Raw genomic sequence first — 26,777 nt, 5'->3', positions numbered from 1 at the left:
CTGCAGAGTACTACTCCTTCAGCTCTTCTCCTGGCTGAGGTTCCTCTTGATTCCAGAAAGATTCTAAAAGTCTGGGGTTTTGGGTCCTCTTCTTATACCCCTTTCTGCCTTTGAAGTTGGCAAACTTCAAAGCAAAGTCTCAAGTGTTTGCAAGATCCTTCCTTGTCCAGGCCAGGCCCCAGGCAGACACCAGGGGGTTGGAGACTGCATTGTGTGAGGGCAGGCACAGCCCTTTCAGGTGTAAGTGACCAATTCTCCCTCTACTCAAGCTCAGATGGCTCATCAAGATGTGCAGACTACACCCCAGGTCCCTTTTTGTCACTGTTTAGAAGAGAGGTGTGAACAGCCCAACTGTCAAACTGACCCAGATGGGGAATCTACAAACAGGTAGAGTCACAGAATGGTTTAAGCAAGAAAATGCCTACTTTCTAAAAGGGGCATTTTCAAACTCACAATCTAAAAACCAACCTCACTAAAAGTTGTATTGCTAAATTGTGAGTTCAGAGACCCCAAACTCCACATTTCTATCTGCTCTCGAAGGGAATCTGCGAGTTTAAGTTATTTAAAGGCAGCCCCAATGTAACCAATGATGGAGATAGGCCTTGCAACAGTGAAATCCGAATTTGGCAGTATTTCACTGTTAGGACATGTAAAACACACCAGTACATGTCCTAACATTTAAATACACTGCATCCTACCCATGGGGCTACCTAGGGCCTAACTTAGGGGTGCCTTCCAAGTACCAAAAGGGTCGAAATTGGCAGTTTAAAACTGCACACACAGACACTGCAGTGGCAGGTTTGAGCCATGTTTACAGGGCTACTTATGTGGGTGGCACAATCAGTGCTGAACAGCCACTAGTAGATTTTGATTTACAGGCTCTTGGCATCTTTGGGGCACTTTACTAGGGGGATACCACTGATCAGCAGTGTTAAAGTGCTCTGAGACAATAAACCAGCAAAAACAGAGTCCAGTAAACCATAAAAACAGGAGGTCAGCAAGCAAAAAGACAGGGGAGACACGCCAAAAAGCTGCCAGGTCTTACACTCTGGGAAGTGGGGACATCAGTGGTCCTCTTCTCCTGGGTCTGGGGTGTTCGGGTGCAGAGGTTTCTTGGACCATCGGGTGTCGGTCACCAGTGGCGGTGGAGGTTGACCCACAGAAACGGCCTTCAGGCATTGACTGGTGGACCAGTCCGGGTGAACCAACAAGTGGGCTCAAGTCTCACAAGCCTGGGGGACACAGAGACACCAGTGGTCTCCTCAGTCTGGGGCTTCCGGGAGCAGTAGACCATCAGGTTTGCTGACACGGGAGGTGGTCACGGTTGAGGGGGGGGAATACAGCATCTGTGTGAAGGTCGCAGTGGGGAAACCCATGATGGACTGTCTCTGGAGAGGCTGGGGACTATGCTGGTACCATTGGCCCACTTCAGCATGGGCTGGTCCAGCAGTGCTGTCAAGCAGCAGGTTTTGGCGATCCGGAGTCCTCTTTAGCGGTTCCTGGGTGCCTGCAACTATGCAGGAGAGCAGCTCTGCTACTCTACAGGAGTTCCCTTATGTTGCTGTGAAGGCTGGCAGTCTTCCTGGGCTTTTGGGAGTTTCAGCAGCAGGAGGATGAGGTGGTTTTGGCGTGATTATCGAAGGTAACAGGCAGGGTTGGTGCTGAGACCATCACTGGTCTTCAGTTTTTGCTTTTGCGTCTCTGAAGTGTCCTTCAGGTCAGCTGGGTCTGATTTTCTGGTGCCAGGGGCTTCCCTAAATACCGAATTTAGGGGCGTTTCAGGGAGTGTAGGGTAGTATCCAATCGGCTACTTACCCCTGGGGTCACCATGCCCCCTATGTGACCATTTCCTGTGGGAAGTGGGCTTAACCCTGTCCCAGAGTTCCTAGTTCTGTCATCACCAAGATGGCACTTTCAAAAGTTGGGTCCACATCAGGCAGCACACTTTAGGGGTGAGAGTGACCTGAGAGGTAGGCAAGCCTCTCTGACTACTAATTTTCACACCTGTCCAGGTGCCACATGGGCCCGAGGGCAGGGGTTCGGCATCCTTTCCTTTGAGGTAAGCCAGATCTACATATCAAAGGTGGTGGGCTTCTTTGAAGCCCCAGGCTCTGGAATGCACATTTGCAGAACATCCTGTTGGGAGGGGTGTGTTATTACCCGCTGCTATAGCAGTAATTTCTGTCTGCCAAAGAGCAAAGCTCCTCGTCCCTGGGGGTCAGAAAGATGTCTGGTGGTGGAAGGCTAGTTTGAGCTAGTCAACCAGCACAAGGGTAGTGGTAGGTTTTTCAGAGGGCACCTCTAAGGAGCTCTCTGGGTGCATGTATTAATAAATTAATCACTGGCATCAGTGACTGTTTATTAATACGAGATGTTTGGTACCAAACATCCCTAGTTTCAATGAAGCCATCATGTAGCTGGGGAACTCGTACTGACTGGTAGCCAGCACATATACTTAAAAATGGCTTCCCTGTTCACTAACCATGTCTAAGAATTGACAAAAACATAGCAGGGGCATTTCTGCTCTTTCAGCTATTTCCACACATGTAATATAATATACCCCTAAGGCAGGGTGAAAGGCCTGCTGTAGGGGTGGTTTACATATACCGCATGCACTGTTAGGAGACATGCCGCCTAGGCTCTGTGCCATATCGTGTTTTCACTTTTAGCTGCACCAAGACACACAGCCTGCAATGGCAGTCTGCATGTGCTAGGTGAGGGGTTCCTGAGGGTGGCACAATACATGCTGCAGCCCTTCGGGACCCTCTTTGGTACCCATGCCCGAGGTACCAGGTGTACCGTTTACTAGGGACTTATTGCGGTGCCAAAAGTATGGCCAATTGGGGAACAAATGCACAGTTTTAGAGAAAGAGATCTGGCAGTGGGAACCTGATTAGCAGGAACCCAGAGCACTTTCAGCCAAAACTGCATCAAATACCAGGCAAGAAGTGGAGGTGACCATGTCAAAAAGGGGCACTATTCTACAGTAGGATAAAACTGTACCCACATTACTGAGTAAATGGCCAAGTTTTTAGGACTTTAGAAGCAGATACTGGGCTCAGATTTCCAAGTGAATCGGGTTCCACAGGTCAACCTTTTGTCTTCTGAAAGCCCTGCCTCCCCAGAATAAGCCTCTGAATTGGGGCACCTGCAAGCTGATCTTATAGCAGGATAAAAGGTTTCTCACAGGGATGCATTTTTCTTATTTATAGGACAGGAAGCTAAGAATGGACTTTGTAAAGATCATAAAGGCTGACATGAAGAGAATGAGCGTCCTCATACGAAGCCATTGCAGCTGTTAGAGATACTCGGAGACAGAGTAAACTTTGAGACTGAATATTACCCTGACCAGAGCATTTTTGAATTTTTTGCAACCAGTTCAGATCTTTTTGTGGAAGGCCTAAATAGGCTGAATTTCCGTAGTCCAAAAGAGCTTGGGCAAATGTACTGGCAATTATGAGTACAAAAAGTAAAGGCGTGATCCAGCACATAGTGCAGAATTAACAAAATCAAGACTTAATGATCTTGGTTATTAGTTTATCAAGATTCAATATGGTGCCCATATACACTCCCAAATTGACATGTGTCACGGTGGAAGAGGGGCAATTGCCTAGGTTAGCTGGCCAGAGGGATGACTACCAAAGATTGATATTATTGTAAATGGGAAGTATTTCAGTTTTTGTAGGGTTCAATTTATTGAAAATATAGTTCATCTCAGACGCAAAGTTGTTACTATTACTGGAGTGTCAAATGTAGCAAATATGTCCTGAAGAATAACTATTCCCGAACTCCTGCTCTTGCCTATTGTTCTCAGGTCATCCCACGCTGATGACATAACATTTTCTATGTAAAAGCATGCTTTAAAGTAGACTTGGGTGGAGTCCGAGACAATTTGTTCTACAAAAGATTGAAGGTGTATACTAACCACACTTTCCATTAATTTGTCAACACACGAACGAAGAAAATCAGCCAATGATTGGATAGATCTGATGGATTCAAATAATGTTTTTTTTGCTTTTTTTTACGTAGATCTCAGGATTGCTTTTTGTAGTGGGGAGAGGAACACCACATTAGGTAAAGAAGGAATTAATAATTTGCCTGATCCAGGGAGAGATCAATTTTAAAACGTTTTTATGTCTTAACACAGGACAGCTATCAACTATTATTTTTAAGGGTGTGGAAATCTTCTGAAATGAGAAAAAAGCATCTGCGTGCCTCCCCACTTTAGCTTAACCATTGTGGAGGTTCCGTGAGGGAGCCAGTGACAGAAGCTATTTTATCTAAGTCATGTCAAATGTTCTTTATCTTTTCACAGAAACATAATAAGGACATCAGTTCTTGGGGCAGTCTAACCTCATAAGTCGCAAGGTCAGGGTGGAGAGAGTAACCACTATTTCAAAAACGTTCTCGGACACTGTTTTGTCATGTTAGAATAACACAATCCCTTTGTTTTCCTAAGCGGCGTATTTGTGCACTTGGTTATGATAAATGATTTTATTCTGAGCATTATAGGATTTACACCACTTTCTGTCCACATCTTAATAGATGGCAATGCAAAGGTGCAGAAAAAACCATGAAGTATTGAACATTAGTTATGTTAGCAATAACAAAGACCATTAGAAAGCAAGCAGTGGCAAAATCAATAGGTCTTGCCTACGCAAGAGCTATTGGCTTTGGCAAAGTTTTATCCATGTTGTACACCAGTGTGGCTACTGTTCAGCATGGCTAAAAGTTAGTGGCTTGGAGTAGAGTGCAGTGGAATGGGGTAGACTGGAGTGGGGAAGATTGTCATAGAGAGAAGTGAAGTGGATTGGGGTATAGTGGAGTTGGGTAAATTGAGGAGGACTAGAGAGGAGTAGATTGGAGTGGGGTCGATCGGCATAGATTGCAGATGAGTGGAGTGGGGTAGGCTGTGGTAGAATCAAATGGAGTGGGATTGATAGTAACTGAGTCGGGTGGACTGGAGTAGATGAGAATAAGATAAATTGGAGTGGGGAACTTTGGAATGGGGTAAACTGGGTTAGACTGAGGTGGAGAGGCGCAGAATGGGGAACAGAAGAGTGAGGCAGAGTGGAGTGAGGTGCGGTAGACTGGAGTGGATATGAGTGAAGTAAACTGGGGAGGGGTGGAGTGGATAGGGTAGATTGGGGTGGAGTGGCGTTGAGTGGGGTGAGGTAGATTGGGGTGTAGTGGAGTAGGGCAGATTGGAGCAAGTGTAGTGGATTGGGGTGGAGTGGGGTAGACTAGAGTGGGGTAGACCAGGGCGGAGTCGATTGGGGTAGATTGGAATCGAGTGAGAAGACTGGAGCGGGGTAGATTGGAGTGGTGTAAACGAGAGTGGGGTAGACTAGAGCGCGGTAGGTTGGAGTAGATTGGGGTGGAGTGTATTCGATTGGAGTGAAGTAGGGAACTCTGTAAAGACTGCGGTAGACTGAAGTGGTGTGGAGTGGGGTGGGGTAGACTGAAGTGGAGTCACGTAGATCAGAGTTGAGTGAGTTAGAATGGGGTGGGGTAGACTGAGGTGGATTGGAGTGGAGTAGATTGGGATACACTGTAGTGAAGAGGAGTGGGGCAGATGTGGGTGGGGTGGAGTATAGTGGAGTGAACTGGGGTATACTGGAGTGGGGAAGATTAGGGCGGAGTAGGGTAGAATAATGTGGAGTGGGTGGAATTGGGTAGACTCGAGTGTAATAGATTGGGGTAGAGTGAAGTTGGGTAGGTTGTAGTGGATTGGGGTGAATTGGAGTGAGGTAGCGGGGGTGGGGTAGATAGGATGGATTGGTATGGAGGGGAAGACTGGAGTGAGGTGGAGTGGACTGGAAAGGGTTAAATTGGAGTGTGGTAGACGGGAGGAAAGTGGGGTAGACTGCAGCAGAGTGGGGTAGATTGCCGTGGATTAGAACAGGGTATATTGGGCCAGAGTAGGGTGGATTGGAGTGGGTAGACCGGAGTAGGGAAGAATGAGGTGGAGTAGAATGAGGTAGACTAGGGTAGACTGTAGTGGGGTAGATCATGATAGATTGGAATGAGGTAGACAGGGGCAGATTGGAGAGGGGTAGGCTGGGATAGATTGGAGTGGAGTTGAGTAGGTTGGAGTGCATTGAGGTGGGGTGGAGTGGTGTAGATAGGACTGGGGTTGGCTACTTGAGTGGGGTAGACTGAGGCAGTTTGGAGAGGGCAGAGTGGAGTGGGGTAGATCAGAGTGAAGATTGGAATGGAGAGAGGTGGAGTGGAGAGAGGTAGAGTGAAGTGGGGTAGACTGTAGTGGATTGGAGTTGCACAGACTGGGGTAGATTGGAGTGGGGTAGACTGGTAAAGACTGGAGAGAGGGAGATTGTGGTACAGTGGAGTGGGGTAGATCGGAGCAGAGAGGGGTAGATTGGGGTTAAGCAGTGTGGGGCAGAATGGAGTGAGGTAGTCTAGATTAGGATAGAGTTGGGTAAACTGGAGTGGGGTAGATTTGAGTGCAGCATATTGGAGTGGAGCCGGGTAGATTGGAATTGGGTGGAGTAGCTTGGAGTGGGGTGGATTGGAGTGGGATGGAAAGGTGTGGGGGGGGGGGGGGAGTAGGGTGGGGTAGGGTAGATTGGAGTGGGGTGAAGTGGATTTGGGTACAGTGGAATGGAGTACACTAGAGTAAAGGGGGGCAGATTGGAGTGGGGTGTATTGCAGTGATGTGGAGATGGGTGGGGTAGAGGGTGAAATGGGGTAGAGTGGAGTGGTGGTGATTATGGTGAAGTGGTGTAGACTGGGGTAGAATGGAGTGGGGTAGATTGGGGTACTGTGGAGTGGACTGTAGTGAGGCAGAGTGGGGTGGGGCAGATTAGAATGAGTAGACCGGTGGGGACAGTGGGTGGGGTAGATCGGGTGAGGTGGACTGGGTAGACTGGAGCAAAGAGTGGAGGAGAGTGTGGTGGATTAGAATGGGGTGGAGTAGATTGGGTGGACTAGTGTGCAGCGGATACATTGGAGTGGAGTAGTTCAGAGTGGAGTGGGATAGCTTGTGATGAGTACAGTGGTGGTATTTTGGAGTGGGGCAGATTAGAGTAGGGTGGGGTATAGTCCAGTGGAGTGAGGTAGATTGGACTGGAGTGAAGTAGACTGTAGTGTAGATGACTGGGGTAAATTAGAGTGGAGTGCTTTAGATTAGAGTGAAGGAAAATGGAGTGGCAGGGAGGGGGGGTTAGAGTGGAGTAGATTGGAGTGGGGTAGTCTGGAGTAAGGTAGACTGGATTGGATTGGGGTAGACGAGTGACGTAGACTGGAGTGGGTAGCCTGGAGGGGGTTATAGTGGTATACGTTGGAGCAGAGTGGGGAAGACTGGAGTAAACTGGGGTCGGGTAGACTGGAATGGGATAGAGTGGTGTGGTGTGAAGACTGTAGTAAGGTGGGGTAGAATGGTGTGGAGCTGTGTAGGCTGGAGTTGGGTGGGGTGGATTAGAGTGAGGGAGGGTGGGGCAGATGGGAATGGGATAGATGGGGTGGGTGGAATAGTTTGGAGTAGAGTGAAGTGGGGTGGATTTTGATGGACTGGGGTAGACTGAGTGGGGTGGACTTGAATGGAGTCGGTTAGACTGGGGTAGATTGGAGAAGAGTGGAGTGAAGTTGAGTGGAGTGGGTATACTGGTGTGGAGTAGGGTAGATTGGAGTAGAGGGGTATGGGGTGGGAGAGTAGGATATATTTGAGTGAAGTGTGGTTTGGTAAATTGGAATTGGGTAAAGTGGGGTAGATTGTAGTCGGGTGGACAGGGGTAGATTGGGGTGAAGTAGGGTATTACAGGGTGGTTTGGAGTGGAAAAGACTGAAGTGGAGTTGGGAAGACGAGTGGAGCTGGGTAAAGTGAGCGGGGTGGAGTGGACTGGGGTAGACTGATGTGGGGTTGGGTAGATTGAAGTGGGGCAATGCACATGAGTGGGGTGGAAAAGGGGTGTATTGGAGTATAGTCAAGTGGAATATGGTAGATTGGATTGGGGTAGATCAGATTGGAGTGGTGTAGATTGGAGTGCGATAGAATGGAGTGGAGTATATATTGGGGTAGATTGAAGTGGAGTAGAGTGAGCTAGATTGGGCTGGATTGGAGTACAGTAGTTTGGGTGAAGTGCAGTGGGGTAGATTAGAGTAGATAGAGTGGGGTAGACTGTAGTGGGGTAGACTGGAGTGGACTGGCATCGATTGGAGTGGAGATCAGAGTGGAGTAGGGTTGAGTGGCGTGGGGTAGACTTGACTGAGGTAGATTGCAATGTAGTTGACTGTAAAATATATTGGAGTGGGGTAGACTGGAGTGGATTCCAGAAGATTGGAGTGGGATAGAGTGAGGTAGATTGAGAGGGGTAAACTGGAGTGGGTTGGGTAGTTTGGAATGGGATAGTTTGGGGTGGGGTAGACTGGAGTGCAGTGATGTAGACTACTGCAAAGTGGAGAGACTGGGGTAGATTAGAGTGGACTGGATTAAGGTAGGGTGTGTTGGGGTAGATTGGAGTTGGTTAGACTGGGGTGGGGTGGGGTGGAGGTGAGCGAGTTTGATTGGGATGGACAGATTGGAGTGGGGTGCGTTTGGATAGAATGGGGTAAACTGGAGTGGGGTAGATTGGAGTGGATTGGACTGGGATAATTGGTATAGATTGGAGTGGAGTAGATGAGTGGGATAGACTGTAATGGGGTAGAATCACAGCGTGTCCATCACAGCTCTCCGTCCCCTGCTCGGGGATGAATAGTGGAAGAACACAAATTTTTAAAAAAAACAATTCGAACTTGGTCCATGCTCTGGAGAAAAATAATTGATGCAAGGCTTATGATGAGCAATTAGGAGGCAGCTAAAATGAATTACAAGTCAACAAATGGTAAGTAATGGGTGGGCTCCAAGCCCTTTACTGTTTATAATACCCCTCACAGCAAAAGCGCATGTGCGCAATATATTAGGCGAGACCTATAAAATGAAGATATAGTATTAGCAACTGGAAATTTAGCTAACACAGGCAGTTAATGATAACAGGATGGCAGGGGGAGTGCTGATGCTCTGTGACTAAACAAAGAGTGACAGCGACAAACATTAAATGGCCTCACAGTAATCTGATTGAGCCATTATATGGAAGTGGAATGTTGAAATGGCAAAACATTTGGCATGAAGATCACAGTACTCCTGGGGCCACCCTTATATAAGCATTCTGTGCATTTAAAAAGGCACAGGAGGGTATCCTAAAAGGTACAGAGATACCAATTAATGAGGCGTGCATGTTTGACCTCACAAGCTTGCAGAGGGCGGAATGGCAAACATAGGCACACCAAAAAAAAACAAAAAAACGATAAATGACCAATGAAAGAGTCTGCATAACAGAACAAAACAGTTAAGGAGGGACCCACTGCTGAGCAAATCAAACATAAGCAACATAAAATAAAAAGAGGGAGCAAGCAAACAATACTATTAAGGGAAGCGTATGATAAAGGAAAACAGCAGCACCTACCAATGACAGGAGTCTAGGGTGTTAATAGTTCAATCAGTTCAGAGTTACCACTTTGACAGGAATTATGCTCTGATGTCTTCAAAGACCCAAATCTGGTCATTCAGTCCATAAATCAGCCTACCATAGGAGAAAAACATCCTTTCAGAGACCCACTGCCTAAATGTAGGTGGAAACCAGGGCTCTACTATTCCTCAAGAAGCAAATCTCTGCATTAGATATTAATGTGCCCAGTCATTACCTCAGGTGTTTAGTCGAGTGCAACATTTCATAGAGCATAACCATGGGGGCCGAAGGTATAACACTGCTAGTGCTACAGAGTTAGCCATATCCCGGTAAATCCTCGAGGAACTGCATGACAAGGGGATGTGTAGAATATTACAACCACCATGCTTATGCCACCTGCATTAGGAGTATGGGTGCAGGTTCACTTTTCATCAGCCGCGGAGAAACCAGTCTTATTCATGCATAAATTTGAAGTAGGTAAACATAAGATGGCCCTCTCTGGCCACCCTGGTAGAGTCATTCGGCACCATAATAGTCTCTGATGCTGACGACACGCAACTGTTTTTCTCCTACGAGGAGAACTCAGACACATGCAAGCAATCCTTCTCATAGTGGACGGGAGCAATCTTAGGTTGGCTCAAAGAGAGCCAACTACAATGCAACCACAGGCCTTGAAAAATCTACTCACCCTCTCATCATGGCAAGTTAGATTTCATCAGGATAAGCTATTTTTAGGGCCTACTCGCCCGTTCTGGTGAGCTGACAAATAACAGGTGTTCTGTTGACTCACTAAGAGAATGAGCAATAAAGATGCCTTTAAAGCTTGTTATCTTGTCTCATTTGCTTGCACTCAGTGACACAGGTCTAAAGTCAGTCTGTCTTCCTATATTTACTTTTCTTTTTCTGACTGTGAATTTAGAGGACTTTGTAAAGTGAGCTGCGTGATAATGGTGCTGTGCAAAGTGTGTGAAATGAAAGTCTTTAAGACGTCAGGCTTTTTTACTAACAACATTGAAATTGCTAATAGGTGAACTGTACCCGCACATTTTTCTAATTCTGTGTGGTGAGAAAAAAAAAAAAAGATTTTTATAGGATGAAAACAAATCGAAACACCTTACTTGGTGATATCCAAATGTTAAATATTTTTGCTGAAACCCAATTTCCAAACATTGCTTAAGCACTCTATAGTTTGTGGCCATTTCAATGGAAAATGTGCTGTCTGTAAATGTCAGTGCACTTAGTAATATATTAATAAAGTGGGTTTTAAGCATGAACTGGGAAATATTCCTGCCCCTGCTGATGATGATATTAGTAAACTAAGAGGCAAGCCAGGATGTGCACCGTGTATGTGGGTTTGATTCTTACTATACATGGATCAAACGTTTAGTAATCAAAAACAACGTTTTTTTGAACAGTAGAAATGGTGAACTTGAATACTTGAAGGTGCTCTCGTATGTGACAATGAAGAAAAAGGTGGTTTCATAAAACACGTTATTTGATTAGGAGCACACAATTTGAGACCAGTTTACGGGTCAAGTAATTTACAGTTAGGTTGAGTAGATTATTCAGGTCTAGTAAAAAATGTTATGATTTTTCGAGGCCTGCAACCCGGATAAAAACAAAATCATAGTTTTCGGTCCTAATTTGAGTTGGGCCAGCAACTGGCCCAAGGATGGGCCTACACCCCCTCTGTCTACTTTGGCAGCCAGGAACCTGGGAGGCACCTTTGACAATGGCCTATCTTTAAAGACCCAGTTCCACTCAGTTGCCAGAAACTGTATACGGATACTCCAGGTTCTCAGGAAATTCCTTCCCCTTCGGGAGGACCGTAAAACTTTAGTTTGAGCCACAATTACTTACAGGTTGGACTACGCAAATGCCTTGTACCTGGGTCTACCCACATACCTATTCAGGCGACCGCAAGAGGTCCAAAACACCCCAGCGCCTTCTCTTCAATTTGCAAAAAGGCACACCCACGTCACACTTCCTCGCCAGACTGCACTGGCTCTCAGTGGGCAAAAGGTTAATCTTTAAAGCACTCATTTTAGCACATCAAGCCCTGCACAATGCTAGCCCCAGCTATCTGAACAAAATAATCATTGAATACCAGCCCAGCAGAAATCTACGTTCCAGCAATCACCTGTTTAAAAAAATAGACGTGGAGGGACATCCTTCCTAGTATGTACTGTCAAAATCTGGAACTGCCACTCTCTTCAGCTCATAACTATACAAACTAAATATGCCTTCCGCAAATCCCTGAAACCCTATTTCTCAACCAATAATACCCTCTCTTGTTTTTTCCCCCCCTCTTCCCCGTTACGTCTTGTGGCGGAGGCGGGACACTCAATTTGTAGATGTTTGCAGTATACAAATAGTCATTCATTCAAATCCCTGTTATGCAATGTAAGCAACATTGATAATTACTCATCAGAATACTGCTTTAATACTGTATTTTTTAATTTGTCTCTATATGGTGCTTTTAGGTACGCAGGTGACAATTGTGAGTGCCATAGAGTACGAACACCAACACCCACTCCAAAGAAAGCAGCCCCATGACTTTAGGTGATAGGAAATCTAGAAGTACCAGGACTTCACTTGCCAGTGGAAAAGATATCCCTCCTCTTTTCCCGCCTGTTCTGACAACATCTTCCTGTGAAATGGCTCTCTAGACACAGCCCTTCCACACCCACTTGAGTCAACCAGAGCAAACCTAAGGGTGGACAGCAAGGCAGGGAGCCCACCAGTTCGGGCTTCAAGGGTGGATGAATGATGGCCTGTCACCAGCACCCAGAAGAAAACGAAGAGACAGGGATGGCACCGTTACACAACTATCTCTTCCCTTACTAGCCCCAAGTCTGAGACATAGCTTTGCTGCCTGACATGCAGAGAGAAAGAACAACCACTCTTTTGGACGAGGAACTAGCTTGTGCCTGTCAGGATTAAGTGCCCTGATGAAAGAGAAGATGTGAGCCAAATCTCAACTGACTGGAGGACCCAATAGGACAGGGAGAGTGCTAAGACCACCACATTTCAGATTCCCAGGGCAAAAAAACTACAAGGGTAGACGAGCTGCTCAATTGCCTTCACAAGTTGAAAAACATCAGACTGTATTGTCCACCCATGCCTGTGGGGTGCTCACACATACTCGCTTTGTTGCTGCTGATTGGCTTCTAGACTTTGAATATTTACCCCTTGGCATGCAGTCACCATTCTAGTAGGTTTATGATGGAGCTTTGAATTATTCAAAAACAGTTTTGCCAGTTAAAGTTCTGTCACTTTTCTTTCCCATTAAACTAGTGGTTACTGGGGTCACTGTGACTCCCAGCTAGTGACAACTGTCCTCTTGGATGATATTCTACCACAAAAACTCTACAGTGACCAGTAGATTTGGAGACAGAGGCCTGTGCAAACAAAAATACAACTTTTTAGACAAATGGTGGGAACTGGCATACTATTTGGCCAATTGTCCTTCACTAAGAGCCAAATGAGAATCAAGATTCCAGTAACATTGACTGTTACCCCTAGTGGTCTCCAGTGGATGGTCATCTGGCCACCAGGACTCAGCAAGGTAGGGTCAAGGATTTCCAATGAAACACATCCTGATGCTATGGTGATGGGTTTTTGAGATAGTCACTTCAAATGCTATAAGCCGGACTATTTTTAGGGCTGTCTCCTTTTTAATTCTTGGAAAACCAAAAAGGTAATTGATGGAATGCATAAATTAATATCAGCCAATGATAACGACGGACTGCTGCATTTTGGTCCATTGTTTATTTGCTCACTATGCCACTCTAGACAAGAACTAGCCATTTACAAATCAGGTTACTCCTGTTTCTACATGAAGAGTCCAGCCTGAACTGTCAGGCCATGTTCTCTTTAGAGAGGAAAATAAGCAACCCAAGACCAGTTTTGTACTTAGTGAACAGCATTAGTGAAGGGCAGCTTGCACCCAATGGCACATTGAGCACACAGCCCACACATGGGCCTACCTGTCGCACCTTTTGAGTGCTTCACTTAGCAAAGTAAAAAATGGATGCATAGAATGATAGTGTAATTACTCGGATGAATATTAGTCCAGCCTTTTATGCTCTTTATGCCACTCCAGAAATGGACCAGCTATATGCAAATCAAAATTGATTCTGCTCCAAAGGGATCAGGTCAGTAGGTTCAATATTAAGAAGATTAATGATGATGATTGACGTGGAATCTGGTACAATTTTCCTCTTGCTTTTTTTCCACTCTTTCAACCAGGTCTATTCTCAATTGGTCTCTTTCTTTACGGTGCTCTGGCGCTGTATATATTTTTTTCACTTAAAAAAAAAAAACAACGTTTACAGGGACGCTATACATAGGATCATATTTGAAACATATGAAACCAAAGAAATTCAGGGGTTAAAGTTAGAGTTATCCAAAGTAACTATAACTTGTGCCTTCAGGTAACTATAACTCGAGCCCCCACCATACAGTTTTTTGATGAATAATTTTTTACTGCAAATGTTACAGTGATATTATCAATGATGTCAAAGATGTCATGAGTGATGTAATATCTCGGGTAATTAGCTGCTCACGGCGACAGCATGAATTATAGTTACATTAGGGCACAGGTTATAGTTACTTGAAATAGCTCTAACAGCTGAATTTCTTTTTGGGCATGTATAATATGAACCTAACTATAATGTACCTGTAACCTTTGTTTTTTTGGTGAATTTCTAACATTTTTTTTTTTATTCTGTTAACATCCCTGTAACCTTTGCGGTTTTTTAACGTTAAGCAAGATGCCCATTGCAATGCACTGTGGGAGGTGGACGCAGGGGCTGGCTCCCTAATTTCCTTATTTTCTACTTCAAGATGGAATTCAATTGTGGCACACTTTTGGCATATATTTAGAATGTTAGCACTCTAGTTGCTCATTAGAAACAGTGTAAGCTGCTGATTGCCAGGGAGAAAACTGGCAGTCTGCTGCTGGTGTTGAAAGTGCATGTTTCAATCCAGATGTCAGAATGTTTTAATGAAATATAAGACAAAGATATTTGAGAACTCACTTAAAACTTGCTAATTTTTCTTTCTACAGCACAATCCATAATTTCTATGACAAAATGAACCTTGTTCAAAATGTTCCTTTCTAAATTAAATGTTTTAGGTTTTACCAGTTTGATTACATCAAGATGGCTTCAGGTGTGCCACACTTTGTCCTAAGTAAGACTGTTAGCATTCAAGTTGTTCTTTAGAACACTGGCAGGCTGCAGCAGAACACAGGGGAATCGACTGGCACGCTGCTTCTGCTTGACGTACAACAGGAAGATATTTAGAACTCACTTAAAACGTGTTCTAATTGTTCTATCGCACTAATCATAATCTCTGACAAAATGAACACCTTCATTTTGTTCCCTTCTAAATTAAATGTTTTTGGTTTTACCAGTTTGATTCAATCACAATGGCTTCAGGTGTGCCACGTGTTTGTCTTAAGTAATACTGCTGGCTCTCTAGCTGTTCTTTAGAACACTCTGGGAGGCTGCAGTAGAACACAAGGGACACAACTGACAGGCTACTTCTGTTGGAAGTACGTTTTAATGAGAATGTCAGACTTCATTCTCATATAGCTATGAATTTACAGAAAATATGCTCTCATTTTAGCTTCTGGAGCACCTCCCATAACCTCTATGGGAAAATCATGAGAACACAGTTATCTCTCAAACATGATTCGTGAAATCTAGCAGGGTAAAATGACCTTAGAACACACCACAATTCCTAAAAAATAGTATGGTACCATCAACAAATGATTTTCACTGGAACTAAAAATGTTAGCACCCTTTCTACGTTCTCCTTTTTTCTGTCTCTCAGAACCTGCCATTCATTACAAAGCACTTCAATGGGGTGCTATTTTGTATATTGGTCACAAGATGGCGGCCCCACTTCCTGGATGAACAGCTGGCAGCCAATCAAATCTCGCAAAAAGAACAAGTGATGGACGGAATGCTGAACAATGTCAAACCTTCACCCCCAATGCAGAGATCTGGGCCTAAATCCATTGTTTTTTTTGTTTTGCTATCCATGCCATTCCAGTTGGACCCAACCATATGCAAATCAGTCTTGACCCTGTTCCCCATGTGAACAGTCCAGCCCGAACTGCCAAGCCAGGTCCTCCCTGGACTGGAAATAAGCATCCTAGGATCGGTTTCAGGGTATCACCCTTCATCGGCCAGGATAGCTTGACTCACCAGGAGATCTGTGCTTAGGCTCCGCCCACGTATAAAAATTAGGTTTTCTTTAAATATCTCAAAAACCACTGAACAGATTTACACCAAATAAGACCAGGCCTTTGCAAAGCATTTGGTCTTGCATTTGCTCTTGCTCTAATTAGAGCTACTAGCGTTGTAAACTCCCAACAGAACATTTCTTGCCACATAAATTGAAATGAAAAGTAAAACAGCTGACATAAGCGAGCCGATTCAAATTGCCATGAGCACTAAGGGGAGACACAAAAAGAAAAAGAAGCTCTCTCACAGCCATACATATCGGCAATCGTGCAATTTTCCATGTAACAGTGGCAGTCTGCAAGGTGGTTAACAAAACCGTCCCGAGAAGGGGCAACCGTAAAGCATTTACCAATAATAACAAAGTTCAGCTGCTGTATTAAAAGTTTCGGGTTGATCTGTCAAAGGGGGGGGGGGCACAGGGGGGTGCCTAAATGAGTTTTCCCCATTCATTTTTCCACAGGACCCTTAGACACGCCTGCAGTCCAGTTTCAGAGAAAAACTGAAGGAAAAAAGAAAAAAAAAAAAAAGACTGTATCCAACCTCATGCTGCACATGAGGATAGGATACCGTCTGGGTCCGGGTGCTATAGACAAGGCCCTGCAGCCAACCCTTGCCGCACACGGCCTTCGGCAGTGTGCGCACTGCTTATATTTACATCTGTGTGTGCTAAAAAAACAATAGAAATTCACTGGAAAAAATAATAAAGGTTACGGGGACGATATAGTTAGGTTCTGAATTTCCTCACACAAAACCATATAAATTCAGCAGTTATAGTTAGCTCAAGTAACCAGCTAATTACTGCACATATTACATCATTGATGACAACTTCTATGGCATCAGTGATATTATTATTGCCACATGTGCAATAAAATTATTGATGAGAAAACTGTGCATGGCGGGGCACAAGTTATAGTTACCTTAGGGCGTGAGTTGTGGCTACTTGAGTTAACAATAACTGCTGAATTTCTATGGTTTTGTGGGAGGAAATTCAGAATCCAACTATAACATCCCTGTAACCTTTGTTTTTTTCAGTGAAAAAAAAAAAATGTTATATATATATATATATATCATCATTTACATACATACATGCCGGGCCCCAGGGAATGGGGTCCCCAGGGCAGAAATCTGCCTAAAAGGGTGGGGTGGGGTGTCATGTGGGGTTGGGTTGTCATAGGGTTTGGCCACAGGCCAGGCCCTTCGGCCAACCCCTGCTATACACAGCCAAAGTCCGTGCGCAGCGTGGGGTTGGGCGGTTATAGAGGTTAGCCGCAAGAATGGCAGCAGCCAGGCCCTTCGGACACAGACAACCCCCACACTGCTCACTGCCAAAAGGCCATGCGCAGCAAAGGGTCGGGTGGTTATAGGGTTGGCCACAGGCAGTGCGCAGCGGTGGCTGAATTAATGTATAGTAATCAATAACATCATTGATAATTTCAATGTAATATTTGCAGCAAACTTTTTGACAAAACAAAACTGTGCATGGTGGGGGCACGAATAAGTGTTACCTAAGGGCACAAATTATAGTTACTTGAGATAAATCTACCCAAAACAGGTGAATTTCTATGGTTTGGAACATTTATTTTGATTCCGTGAGTTTTCATCTTCCCAGTAAGATTCTCTTTGAGCCTATCAAAGTTATCTCATGCCCAGTCAGTAAAGATATTAGGCTGAATGTCAGCTGGAAGAACAATTTGCTCATTTAAAGGTAGCAGCAAGTTTCTGAGAACAAAAGGCAGGATCAGTTTCTTCCAGTTGCGAGTATGAAATCCCATGACCACGTCTTATTAGAGTGCGAATGATTTCAACATTGCCTATCAGCGTTTTTAAGGCATATTGGAGCAATAACTGCTTGTGGGGGGTGGGCGGTGTTCTGCTGGCCATTTGTGACTGCATATATTATGTCCTGACTGAATGATTGCATCAGTAACGCAACCCTTTTGGACCACTTTGTATTTTCTGGATATCCAGTCAGAAGTCCTAATGGGAACCATTTAAGATAAACGGGCACTATAAATGAATCTTTATCGTGTGATGGACGATATGGCTGTGGTGATGATGTCAAGTATGTTTTAATCATTGTTCTTATATGAGATGTTTGATCAATTATCTTGTTCATGTCCGTTGCCTTAACCTTTATAAATGATAATTGTCTTTTCAAACTCTGGTTTTCTCTTACAACGTCCTGTATCATGGCACTATCAGGTTGGGACAATAATTTTCCTTGGTTGTCTGGGAATATGTGGAGGCTGTCGCCGAACTTGGGAGTCCAATTTTCTTTGAATTTGCTTTTTGGTTGATTTGTCTATTCCCTGTATTCCTCTGCATTTCAGGAGGGTTTCAAGGCTTTCTGTGAGAGTCGCACTTCTTTGTTAAGAATAATCACAGTTCTAATATTTTCAAATAGTTCAATATTTGCTTCATCTCTCATATTTTTGTATCGATCACCATTTTGAATGCTAGATGCATGATCTTCCTCCTTTACTTTAACCCTTGTATAGTTCATATAACAGGATGCATGACAAAGGGTTTCTGCAGTAACTTTGTCCCTCTAAAAGCTGCTAAAATATTTGAATCACAATTAATAATTGCACAAGCTCAAAGACTTTTGTCGTCAACTCTAAGCTCCGTGGCCTTGATTAATTTCTCACAAGTTGATCTTCCCTTGTAGCATTTTATCTTCCATAAAATATAAATTCTTCACCATAAATGTTTCACTTTAATGATGCTCTTCTGTTTAAGCGTTTGCTCATGAATTCACTTGTTCCAGCATCAGCACTGACACTTGCTTCAGCTTTTCGCTTAATAGTCTGTCAATCTCTCTTCATTGTAAAATGGCTCCTGCGCTTCCTGTGGTAAAATATTTGGGGAACCATGTTGCTTTCCACATATCTCACAATGTCGAACAGTGGAATGTGATTCCTTCCTTGAGCTTCCATTAACAAAGTTTTCCATGGTGAGTAGTCCTGCAGACTTGTCAACGTAACTCCAGGTTGGACATTCGACGATGAATGAATTATACCCTGGGGATCAGAGGGACAGGATGTGATTGTTTCAGTCTTTTCAGTCTTCTTCACAATGCTGAACAGTCATTCACCACCAGCTCTGGAAAAATACATGAATTTTAAAAAAAAGTATAAATCTGACTTTATGTACTTAATATAATCATAATCAATATTATAATTATTACCCATTTATAAAATGATATTTAATGTAATTGTTATTTTTAATAATAAAATTAACAATAATACAAATTATGAAAAAAAATCCATTTACTTTATTTATATATTGGTAGTGGAGTGGCAACTCACAAAAGGCAAAGAGTTATGACTTGCTATAGCATATTTTCCATCTCTAGGTGTCCATACCTTGCCAATAAAGCATATTAGAACTCCCCCCACCCCCACCCAGAGGTACCGATAACATGGTTGGCTCAAGACCTATCTATGAGAATCTGGAGGAATGAGGCAGAAAGCTGAGCTCTTTTATAAAAGGTCACAGAACTCTGAGCAAGCATTACAAGAAAACAAGCAGTAGCAAAGCCAATAGCTTGCACTTATAGGCGACCTACTGCAAATAACAGAGGAGTTCTGAGATAATCTGGAGGAATAAGGCAGAAAGCGGAGCTCTGTTATAAAGGTCATAGAACTCTGAGCAAGCACTACATGAAAAACAAGCGCTGGCAAAGCCAACAGGTCTCACTTATAGGCAAGCTATCACCTTTGGCAATCAGGTGGGGGTGGTGAATGGGAGAGCAGGTTAGAAAATACAAGAGTTAGAGCAAGCACCAGCTAAAATAACCTTTTCCCAAGCTAAGATGGCCACATTCTGTTCTACAAAATTCACAAAAAAGGTTTAAAATAAAACGTTGCTTACAAAATATACATTTTAGTAATACCCAGAATGTACATGATGCCATTTTTTTACATAACTCCCTTCAACACCTAGTCAGGGAGAGTAAGTGCTATATAAATATAATTTCATTTGAAACCATGCACTTCACAGCTCACTTGTTAACTCTTTGTACTACCACTGAAAAAGAATAAATCTTTGTCATCACGAAGCTTCGAATGATTTGACCAATTAAAGCCAATACAGGCTCTTCCTTTACATTTGCCAAAACATAGTATATACAACAGGTCTCGAAAGCGCAACCTAAAAACACAATATATCCACCACAGGAAGAGACCTTCCCCTTTAATGGTGTTAAGATAAAAGGACTAACCTTCCACACGTCCTGTTTGTTTTTGTCTCCGACAAGACCATCAATGAAACTATGAGTGTCTTATTCTATTTTTATATATCTGTTTTAATTGATGACGTATATGTTGGTTTTAAAACACGCCCTACTCGTGTTAGTAAAAACACATTCTTCAATTCGGAAGGCGTTGGTGGGTGGGGGGGAGTGGATGCAGATCAGTCGAAGAGCCAGGTCTTGAGGTCCTTCCTGAACTCCAGCTGCGTTCTTCACAGATTCCAGGGGTGGTGGGAATGGCCAGATGAGTAGAGGGGAGCTGCCTGTGGGGTGCAGGGGCAGCATAGAAAGAGGTGGTGGGTGAGGTAGGCAGGTCTGTTGTGTTGAGCCTTGTAAGCATGTGTGAAAATAGAAGTGATGCATTTTTTTTTTTACAGGGAGCCAGTGTAGGTCTCAGGTGGGCGGAGATGTGGATGTCCAGGATGAGTCTAGTCACAGCATTCTGTATTCTCTGGACTCTTGTTTGGAGTTTCTTGTTAATGCCAGCATAGAGTGTGTTGCCGTAGTAGAGTCTGCTGCTGACAAGGGCATGGGCGAGTGTTCTCCAAGCGTTGCCGGGTATCCGCTTGAAAATCTTCCGGAGCAGGTTTAGAGTGTGTGGAAACATGAGGCGTATGAGACTCTGTTGAGCCTGTTGTGTCTGATGATCTCGGTGAACGGGGTCATGTAGACATTGAAGAAAGTGGGATTCAGAGGGAAGCCCCGGTGGACTCCGCAGTTGGTTTGGAAGTGAAAAGTGGGAGCCTGACTCTCTGGATTTGCCACTGTGGAAGGAGCGGGTCCACTCCAAGGCTTTGCAGCAGATGTTGACGTAGTATAGTCTGGTGCATAAGGTAGTGTGGGTGTCTGTGTCAAACAAGGTGGAGAGGTCAAGGAGGATGAGGGAAGCGGTTTTGCTGTGGTCCAATAGGATGCAGTCATCCGTGGCTGCGAGGAGTGTGATTTTGGTGCTGTGTTTGATCCTGAATCCAGATTTAGAGGGATCCAGGATGTTTTGTGTCTCAATGAACTCAGAAAGCTGTGTGTTGATCGATTTTTCGATTACATTGGCTGGGAAAGGGAGCATTGAGATCAGCACCGTTGAGTCTGCTGAGGGCTTCTTCAGTAGAGGGTTTATCTCCACATGTTTTGAGTCATCTGGGAAGGCAGCAGTCTTGATGGAGCGGTTGATGGTACAACATAGTTTGGAAGAGATGGTGGCACCAGCTCGGTTGAAGATGTGGTGGGGGCATGGACCCGACGGTGCCCTGGAATTGATCGAACTCATGAGTTTCAGGGTGTCTTCTGGGGTGAGGAGGGTCCAGTGGTTCAGGGTCGGCAGGGGTTGGAGTCTGTGGCACTGCTGGTGGGCGGGGGGGCAGGTCTAGGCTTGCAAATTCTTTGTAGATGTTCTGGATTTTGCAGGTGCACTTTGATTCTTGGAGGTCGGGGAGAACAAGCTGGGTTTCCTGTGGTGTTGAATGCTGGCAGATTTCCTGAGTAGGGGTAGAGTGTTGGCGCAGTGGGCGATCCAATGGTGCCGGATGTGGGCTGAGGTGTTGGCGTCCGTGGTGTGGAATGGCAGAGTGTGGTGGTGAGCTGGGCTGAGGTGACCTTGCTCCAGTTTCTGCACGGGGTGGAAGGCGTGGTGATATTCGGTGTTCTTGGTGAAGGAAAAATGGATGCAGCACAGGCCTCGAAAGCTTGACCTAAAAAACGAGAGACTGGCAAATCTCTTTGTCTATTAGAAGTAGAACCAAATTTTTAAAGACTACAATCTCCTTGTTAAAATGTTATCTGTAAATTTCACTTTATGACCTGACTTGCTGAAGCTTACAAGGAGTGTCAGTCACGGGTGACTAGAGATACTTATGTGGAGGCAGAACTGTGGAAGAGATTGGTTCCATAAGCAAACCTGCAGGGCGTGAAGACTGTTACTTTCCTGATAGTACCATTCCAGACAGCATGCAGCTGCTGAATGGAAACATAGTTCACAAAGCTCCAAAGTATTTTTCAAAAGGGACATGTTCAGCTTAATAATTAAAAGACACTGACCTTGAAAAGCAAAAAGCCACTATTTCCATGAAAAGGTCAAACCTAAATTAACCAATCATTTATTTCTCAGGTTTAATAATAGTATGTGGTCAACTTAGATATATAAAATGTAACAGCAGTCTATATCCAGAAGTAGCTGTCAATCTCCAGCACACTTTTCCACTTGTATGCTATGTGAAACTACCGCAGTATCTGCATATTATGTTGGGAGTAGTTTATACATGGAGCATTTCATGCTAAAAGAATAATTTAATGTTTTTATCATAAAATTGTGGGAACATATCCATGCTTTCAAAGGCTGTTTTTTGTCCCTCTGGAAACTTTGTCTTATCAGCCAACATGACTACCATGCAGCCCCTCAGAATATTAGGCATTTAAATTAAAAAAACAAAAACTACTTGACCCAGATTGCAGAGATGTTAATAGAAAAGGTCAGTACTTTTTAGTGTCACACAGAATATGGAGTCACATTGGGAGCTGTAATTTGACACAAGGTCAAAGTCAATTAATTTTGCATGACATTTTCTATAGATTACGCTTTACCTTTATTGCTTGTTCCATGGAAAGCAGCAAAATGTACACATGTTCATCCCTTTACGCCTTCTTCCATCTCATTCAGAGTATCTTTATCAAGGAGATTTCCTCTAATTCCAATTACTTATGCCGGATTTGGTATAACAGTCAAAAAAGGTAATATTACAATGTGTATTTTGCATAAGGTAGCTTTGTAGTGAAAACCAACATGTTGAGAGCAGTCTATAGTCAAAAACCATAATAAAATCTCCGCTGTGCCTACTTTAACTTTCATACATTTAAGTTGAAGAGAGTGGGTGTTGTTAATAATTAAGGCTTCCAGTTTTCCGTTTTTACTGATGTTTATTAAAGATGTATACAGACAATAATGCTAATATTTACATGACAGTGTAGTGTTTTGTTATATTTAGCTGCCTAATCTTCTCAACGGGACAGGCATCAAAGTATGAGTGCATGTTTATCAGCTAAATAAAGGTGGAAACATACCATTTCACATTTAAGTTTACTCTAAAAAAAATATATATATATATATGGATAAATACCAATAAAATAGCTATAAAATAAATATGGATAAATACAGATGGAAATGTTAAAAAATTAATACCATAAAAGCGGAAGCCCTATTAATAATTAATTCCCTGGTGGTGTTACTGTAAAATTCATAGCCCAGACTGAAGTCACTGTTTACCAACATAATGCATTCTGGAAATTGCAGTTTTGGTTCATTTCATTTGTGCTAATGAATGTTACTGTTATTTTTTAAATCCTACCTCCAGCAAATGGAAAATGGAACCTAAACAGAATTATTTTCAGTATTTGAAATTCTGGGTGTATGTATTTTCAAGCATATGTTGGCGGGTGCACAATTGTGTAGTGGGGTAACGGAAGACGCAAGGCCGCACGCCTTACGACCTATTATCTTTCTGGGCCCAGAAAGATCATAGGCCGTAAAGCGAGCGGAATAGTTGGACAATCGTGCCAATATTTCGGAGATTACGAGAAAATTAGTGGGTGGGGTTCATTTCTCCATTTATACGCAATGAAATGAACGAACTTGATAAATGAGGAAACTGAATTAGCATAATCTCTCAGAAAATCAGGAGTTTACGCACATAGTTGTCAAGGTTTCGGTGTGATATTTCCAGTCTTCGGTGTGCTTATGTGTGATGCTTTAATGTATTTTGCTATATCGGTAAAGTATCAGATATGACTCTTTTTTTGCAGTAGAATGCGCTAGTTTTCTTCATACTTCCCAAAGTTAAGTTGGCTAAAAAGCCAGAAAGACCTAAGAGCCAGGCACTGAGGACATGGGACCACTTGACTGCTATGTCTCTTTTAAGCTCCTCCCCTGCTCCCTCTTTAGATTCCTCCCCTCCACGCTGCAAACTAGCCGTGTGCCGCCTCCCGCCGTCCCTCGGCACTCACGGTTGGGAATGTTGACACCACAAAGACGGCATCGGAAGCCCCCACGCGGCTGTGGTCCCACGTCTCCCTCCATAACAAGCTCGGCACTTGAGTCCCGTTCCAGAAACGCCTACTCACGAAGCAGAGGCACGAGGCGCGGAGCTCAAAAACTGCTGCGTCACTTCCTGTTTACACATCCACGTGACTAGAATGGACCGGTTTTCTGGCGGCCATTTTAGAGTGGGAATCGTATCTCCAATGTTATTGTCTGGCTTTACCTGTTCTGCGGCGGAGCCCTGGGCCCTCGAAGTTAGGAATCACATTTTTTTCGCTGCTAGCGCTATTTCTTTAGAAAGATTATTGTCTAGTGTCGCTTTTTATTAGGTTTGCTGGTTGCGAAAGACATATTGACCAACAACATAGCGAGGGGGGAGGCTTGGAGCTCGCTCATGTCTTATGTTTGAGGGTCTTCGGTGCCACTCTTATTTGGCTTTTTCTTTCCCAGCTTGTAAATCTTGTGTTTGGCCCTCTCGCGGAGCATAGTTTTTTAACAACTCTTTTAATTGACTTTTCCAGGCTTCCGCTACTTTTGCTTCACAAGCACTTTTTTTTCTTTTTGGTAAAGCTCTCCACAAGAGTGTATATATATATATATCTTTTTCAGCCGCCCCCCAGGAGCATTCAATCATATATACCAACGGTTTCAAGGTGGGATCGTTCGGGGTGGGGGGGGGGGGGGGAGGAGTCTGGAAATTTTCTCCATTGGCTTTTATTGAAGCTGGGGCAATTTTAGTTGGGAAACATTTAAAATAAAGCCATTCTTAGAAGAAGAAGAAGAAAAAAAAAGTAGTTCCCATGATTCGATTGGTATGGATGCTCTGTGTTAGCCCTGTGCTTCTCCCCATACCTTCCATGTTTAGGGCTGGCAACTCATTTTGCTGGGCCTGACCGGTAAAAACTATACAAGGTGGCAACCATATCCATGTTAAGGTCACTCTTGTGTTCTCCACATTGCTTTCTCGTCTGTGCCTTTACAGTACCTTAAACTTAAAAAAAATATATATATATATATATATCCCACAATGGACAACCCTGTGCACTTTTCCGCAGAGTGGACTATGAAAATAAACACCATAAAGAGACCTGCAGAGCTGCTCAAAGCTGCCAACTTTCTTAAAACCATAAACTGCCTCTCTGTCTCTTACACTTGCTTATCCATTACACTGCGAAGTGATGCGTCCTATAACACAATTACTGCACCTTGCACCTTAGTGGGCTTTACACACAAAATGGAAACACTTACAATACAGGATTGAAACAAAAGCACCCTTCCAACACTCCCTCTAAATGGTGTAGCATGCTACGCATGTTGATAAGCACTCCAGCATTCCACATGGGGGTAGTAAGTGCCCTATAAATGTTGCAACACAATACAGTGTTCTTCTCCCCCCAGCTGCTCCAGGTTGCTCTCTTGCTTGTTCTCCCAGTCCTGCTCTTTGTGTTGGTTCCGTCTCGCCTGCCTTCCTCTGTCATCTGTTTCTTCTCCTCCATATCAGATACAAGAAAGAAGGCTTAAAAAGCCCAATACGGCTTTTTCGAAACAGCAACCTATATAATTTCCAAAATAACTGAAACTTCATGAAAACTGTTTGAATTTTAAACACAACTGTGACGCAATCAGCAGGACACACACTCCACCCCAACTTCACAACGGGAACCTCTGCCACCTTCAGGCACACCTCCAAACCTCCATGGACAGACCATTGCTGCATCCATTTCACCTTCAGCACACCCACCGTCGGACCCTAACACCAACCATCCCGTAGGATCTGGGCAAAAACCAGCTCACCGCCACCCTCACCAATTCCACACCTCTCCCACCATCGCCCACAACGATGACCCGAACATAGCACCCCGCACCTTGCACAAATAGATCACCGACTATGCCAACACCATAGCCCCATCAAAAAGAACAACAGCACCCACGCCAAGAAAGCCTGCTGGTTCACCGCAGAACTCAGAGAATCCAGATGCATGTGTCGACGGCTCAAGAAAATCTGGAGAAACACCAAATTTACAAAAGCCCAAAACAACTTCAGAGCCGCCACCACCACCATCTCATCAAAAGCACCAGAAAGAAAGCAATACTATAAAGAATCTCCTCACACGCACACAACAGCAAGGAACTCTTCAGCATCATCAAGGAGTTCACCCAGCTCAACAGCGAAGCAACGGACATCCCACCTTCACAAGATCTCTGCAACAAACTAAACACATACTTCCACCTCAAAATCAAGATCATCTACGACAACTTCAGCCAGTGAACCTAGGGTCAAGGAGGACTCTTGATTCCAGGAACATTAGCAAAGTTGCCCCCCCCCACCCTTACATCCATGACATCCATAAGTGGTGACATCCATAAGTGGTTCTCTGCTCTGGAAAGGGTCTGCAAAGTTCAGAGGCAGAGGGCTGCTATCATTTGGCTCTTTTTCTCTTACAAGTGTAGGGATAGGCTTCTTACTGTCAGAAAGGAGGATGCTGACAATTACACAATTTTAAAGTCTGCTCTTTTGGATGGGTTTGGTCTTACCACTGAACAATACAGAATTACGTTCAGGGAGTCTAGGAAAAGAGTCCTCCCAGCATTGGGTTGATTTTGTGGACTGCTCTGTGAAGGCCTTGGAAGGCTGGTTACAGGGTAGCAAAGTCAGTGATTATGAGGGATTGGACAATCTGATTTTGAAAGAGCATATACTGAATAATTGTGTGTCTGATTTGTTGCACCAGTACTTAGTAGACTCAGATCTGACCTCTCTCCAAAAATTGGGAAAG

At 44.0% G+C, this 26,777-nt stretch overlaps 1 protein-coding gene across 2 annotated transcripts in view; it reads right to left on the bottom strand.

The window, feature by feature from the left end:
• TUT1 (terminal uridylyl transferase 1, U6 snRNA-specific) overlaps nucleotides 1–24,127 on the bottom strand; it is a 533,529-nt gene extending 509,402 nt beyond the window's left edge. Inside the window, exons 1-2 of one of the 2 annotated variants that reach the window (XR_011198711.1) lie at nucleotides 23,967–24,100; nucleotides 18,686–18,823 (exon numbers count right to left, since the gene is read on the bottom strand). Coding sequence is in view for 1 of the 2 variants with exons in the window: in XM_069207048.1 (XP_069063149.1) it covers nucleotides 23,967–24,039 (73 nt within the window). In the remaining variant the exon portion in view is untranslated. Of the gene's footprint in view, nucleotides 1–18,685; nucleotides 18,824–23,966 lie in introns of those variants that run through there. The other variant, XM_069207048.1, reaches the window with a different exon arrangement.
• Nucleotides 24,128–26,777: the final 2,650 nt, after the last annotated feature.

This window comes from Pleurodeles waltl, chromosome 9 (assembly GCF_031143425.1).
Source record: "Pleurodeles waltl isolate 20211129_DDA chromosome 9, aPleWal1.hap1.20221129, whole genome shotgun sequence".
Classification (NCBI taxonomy): domain Eukaryota; kingdom Metazoa; phylum Chordata; class Amphibia; order Caudata; family Salamandridae; genus Pleurodeles; species Pleurodeles waltl.
Note: the sequence above shows the minus strand (reverse complement) of the source record. Positions and strands in the feature narration are given on the sequence as shown.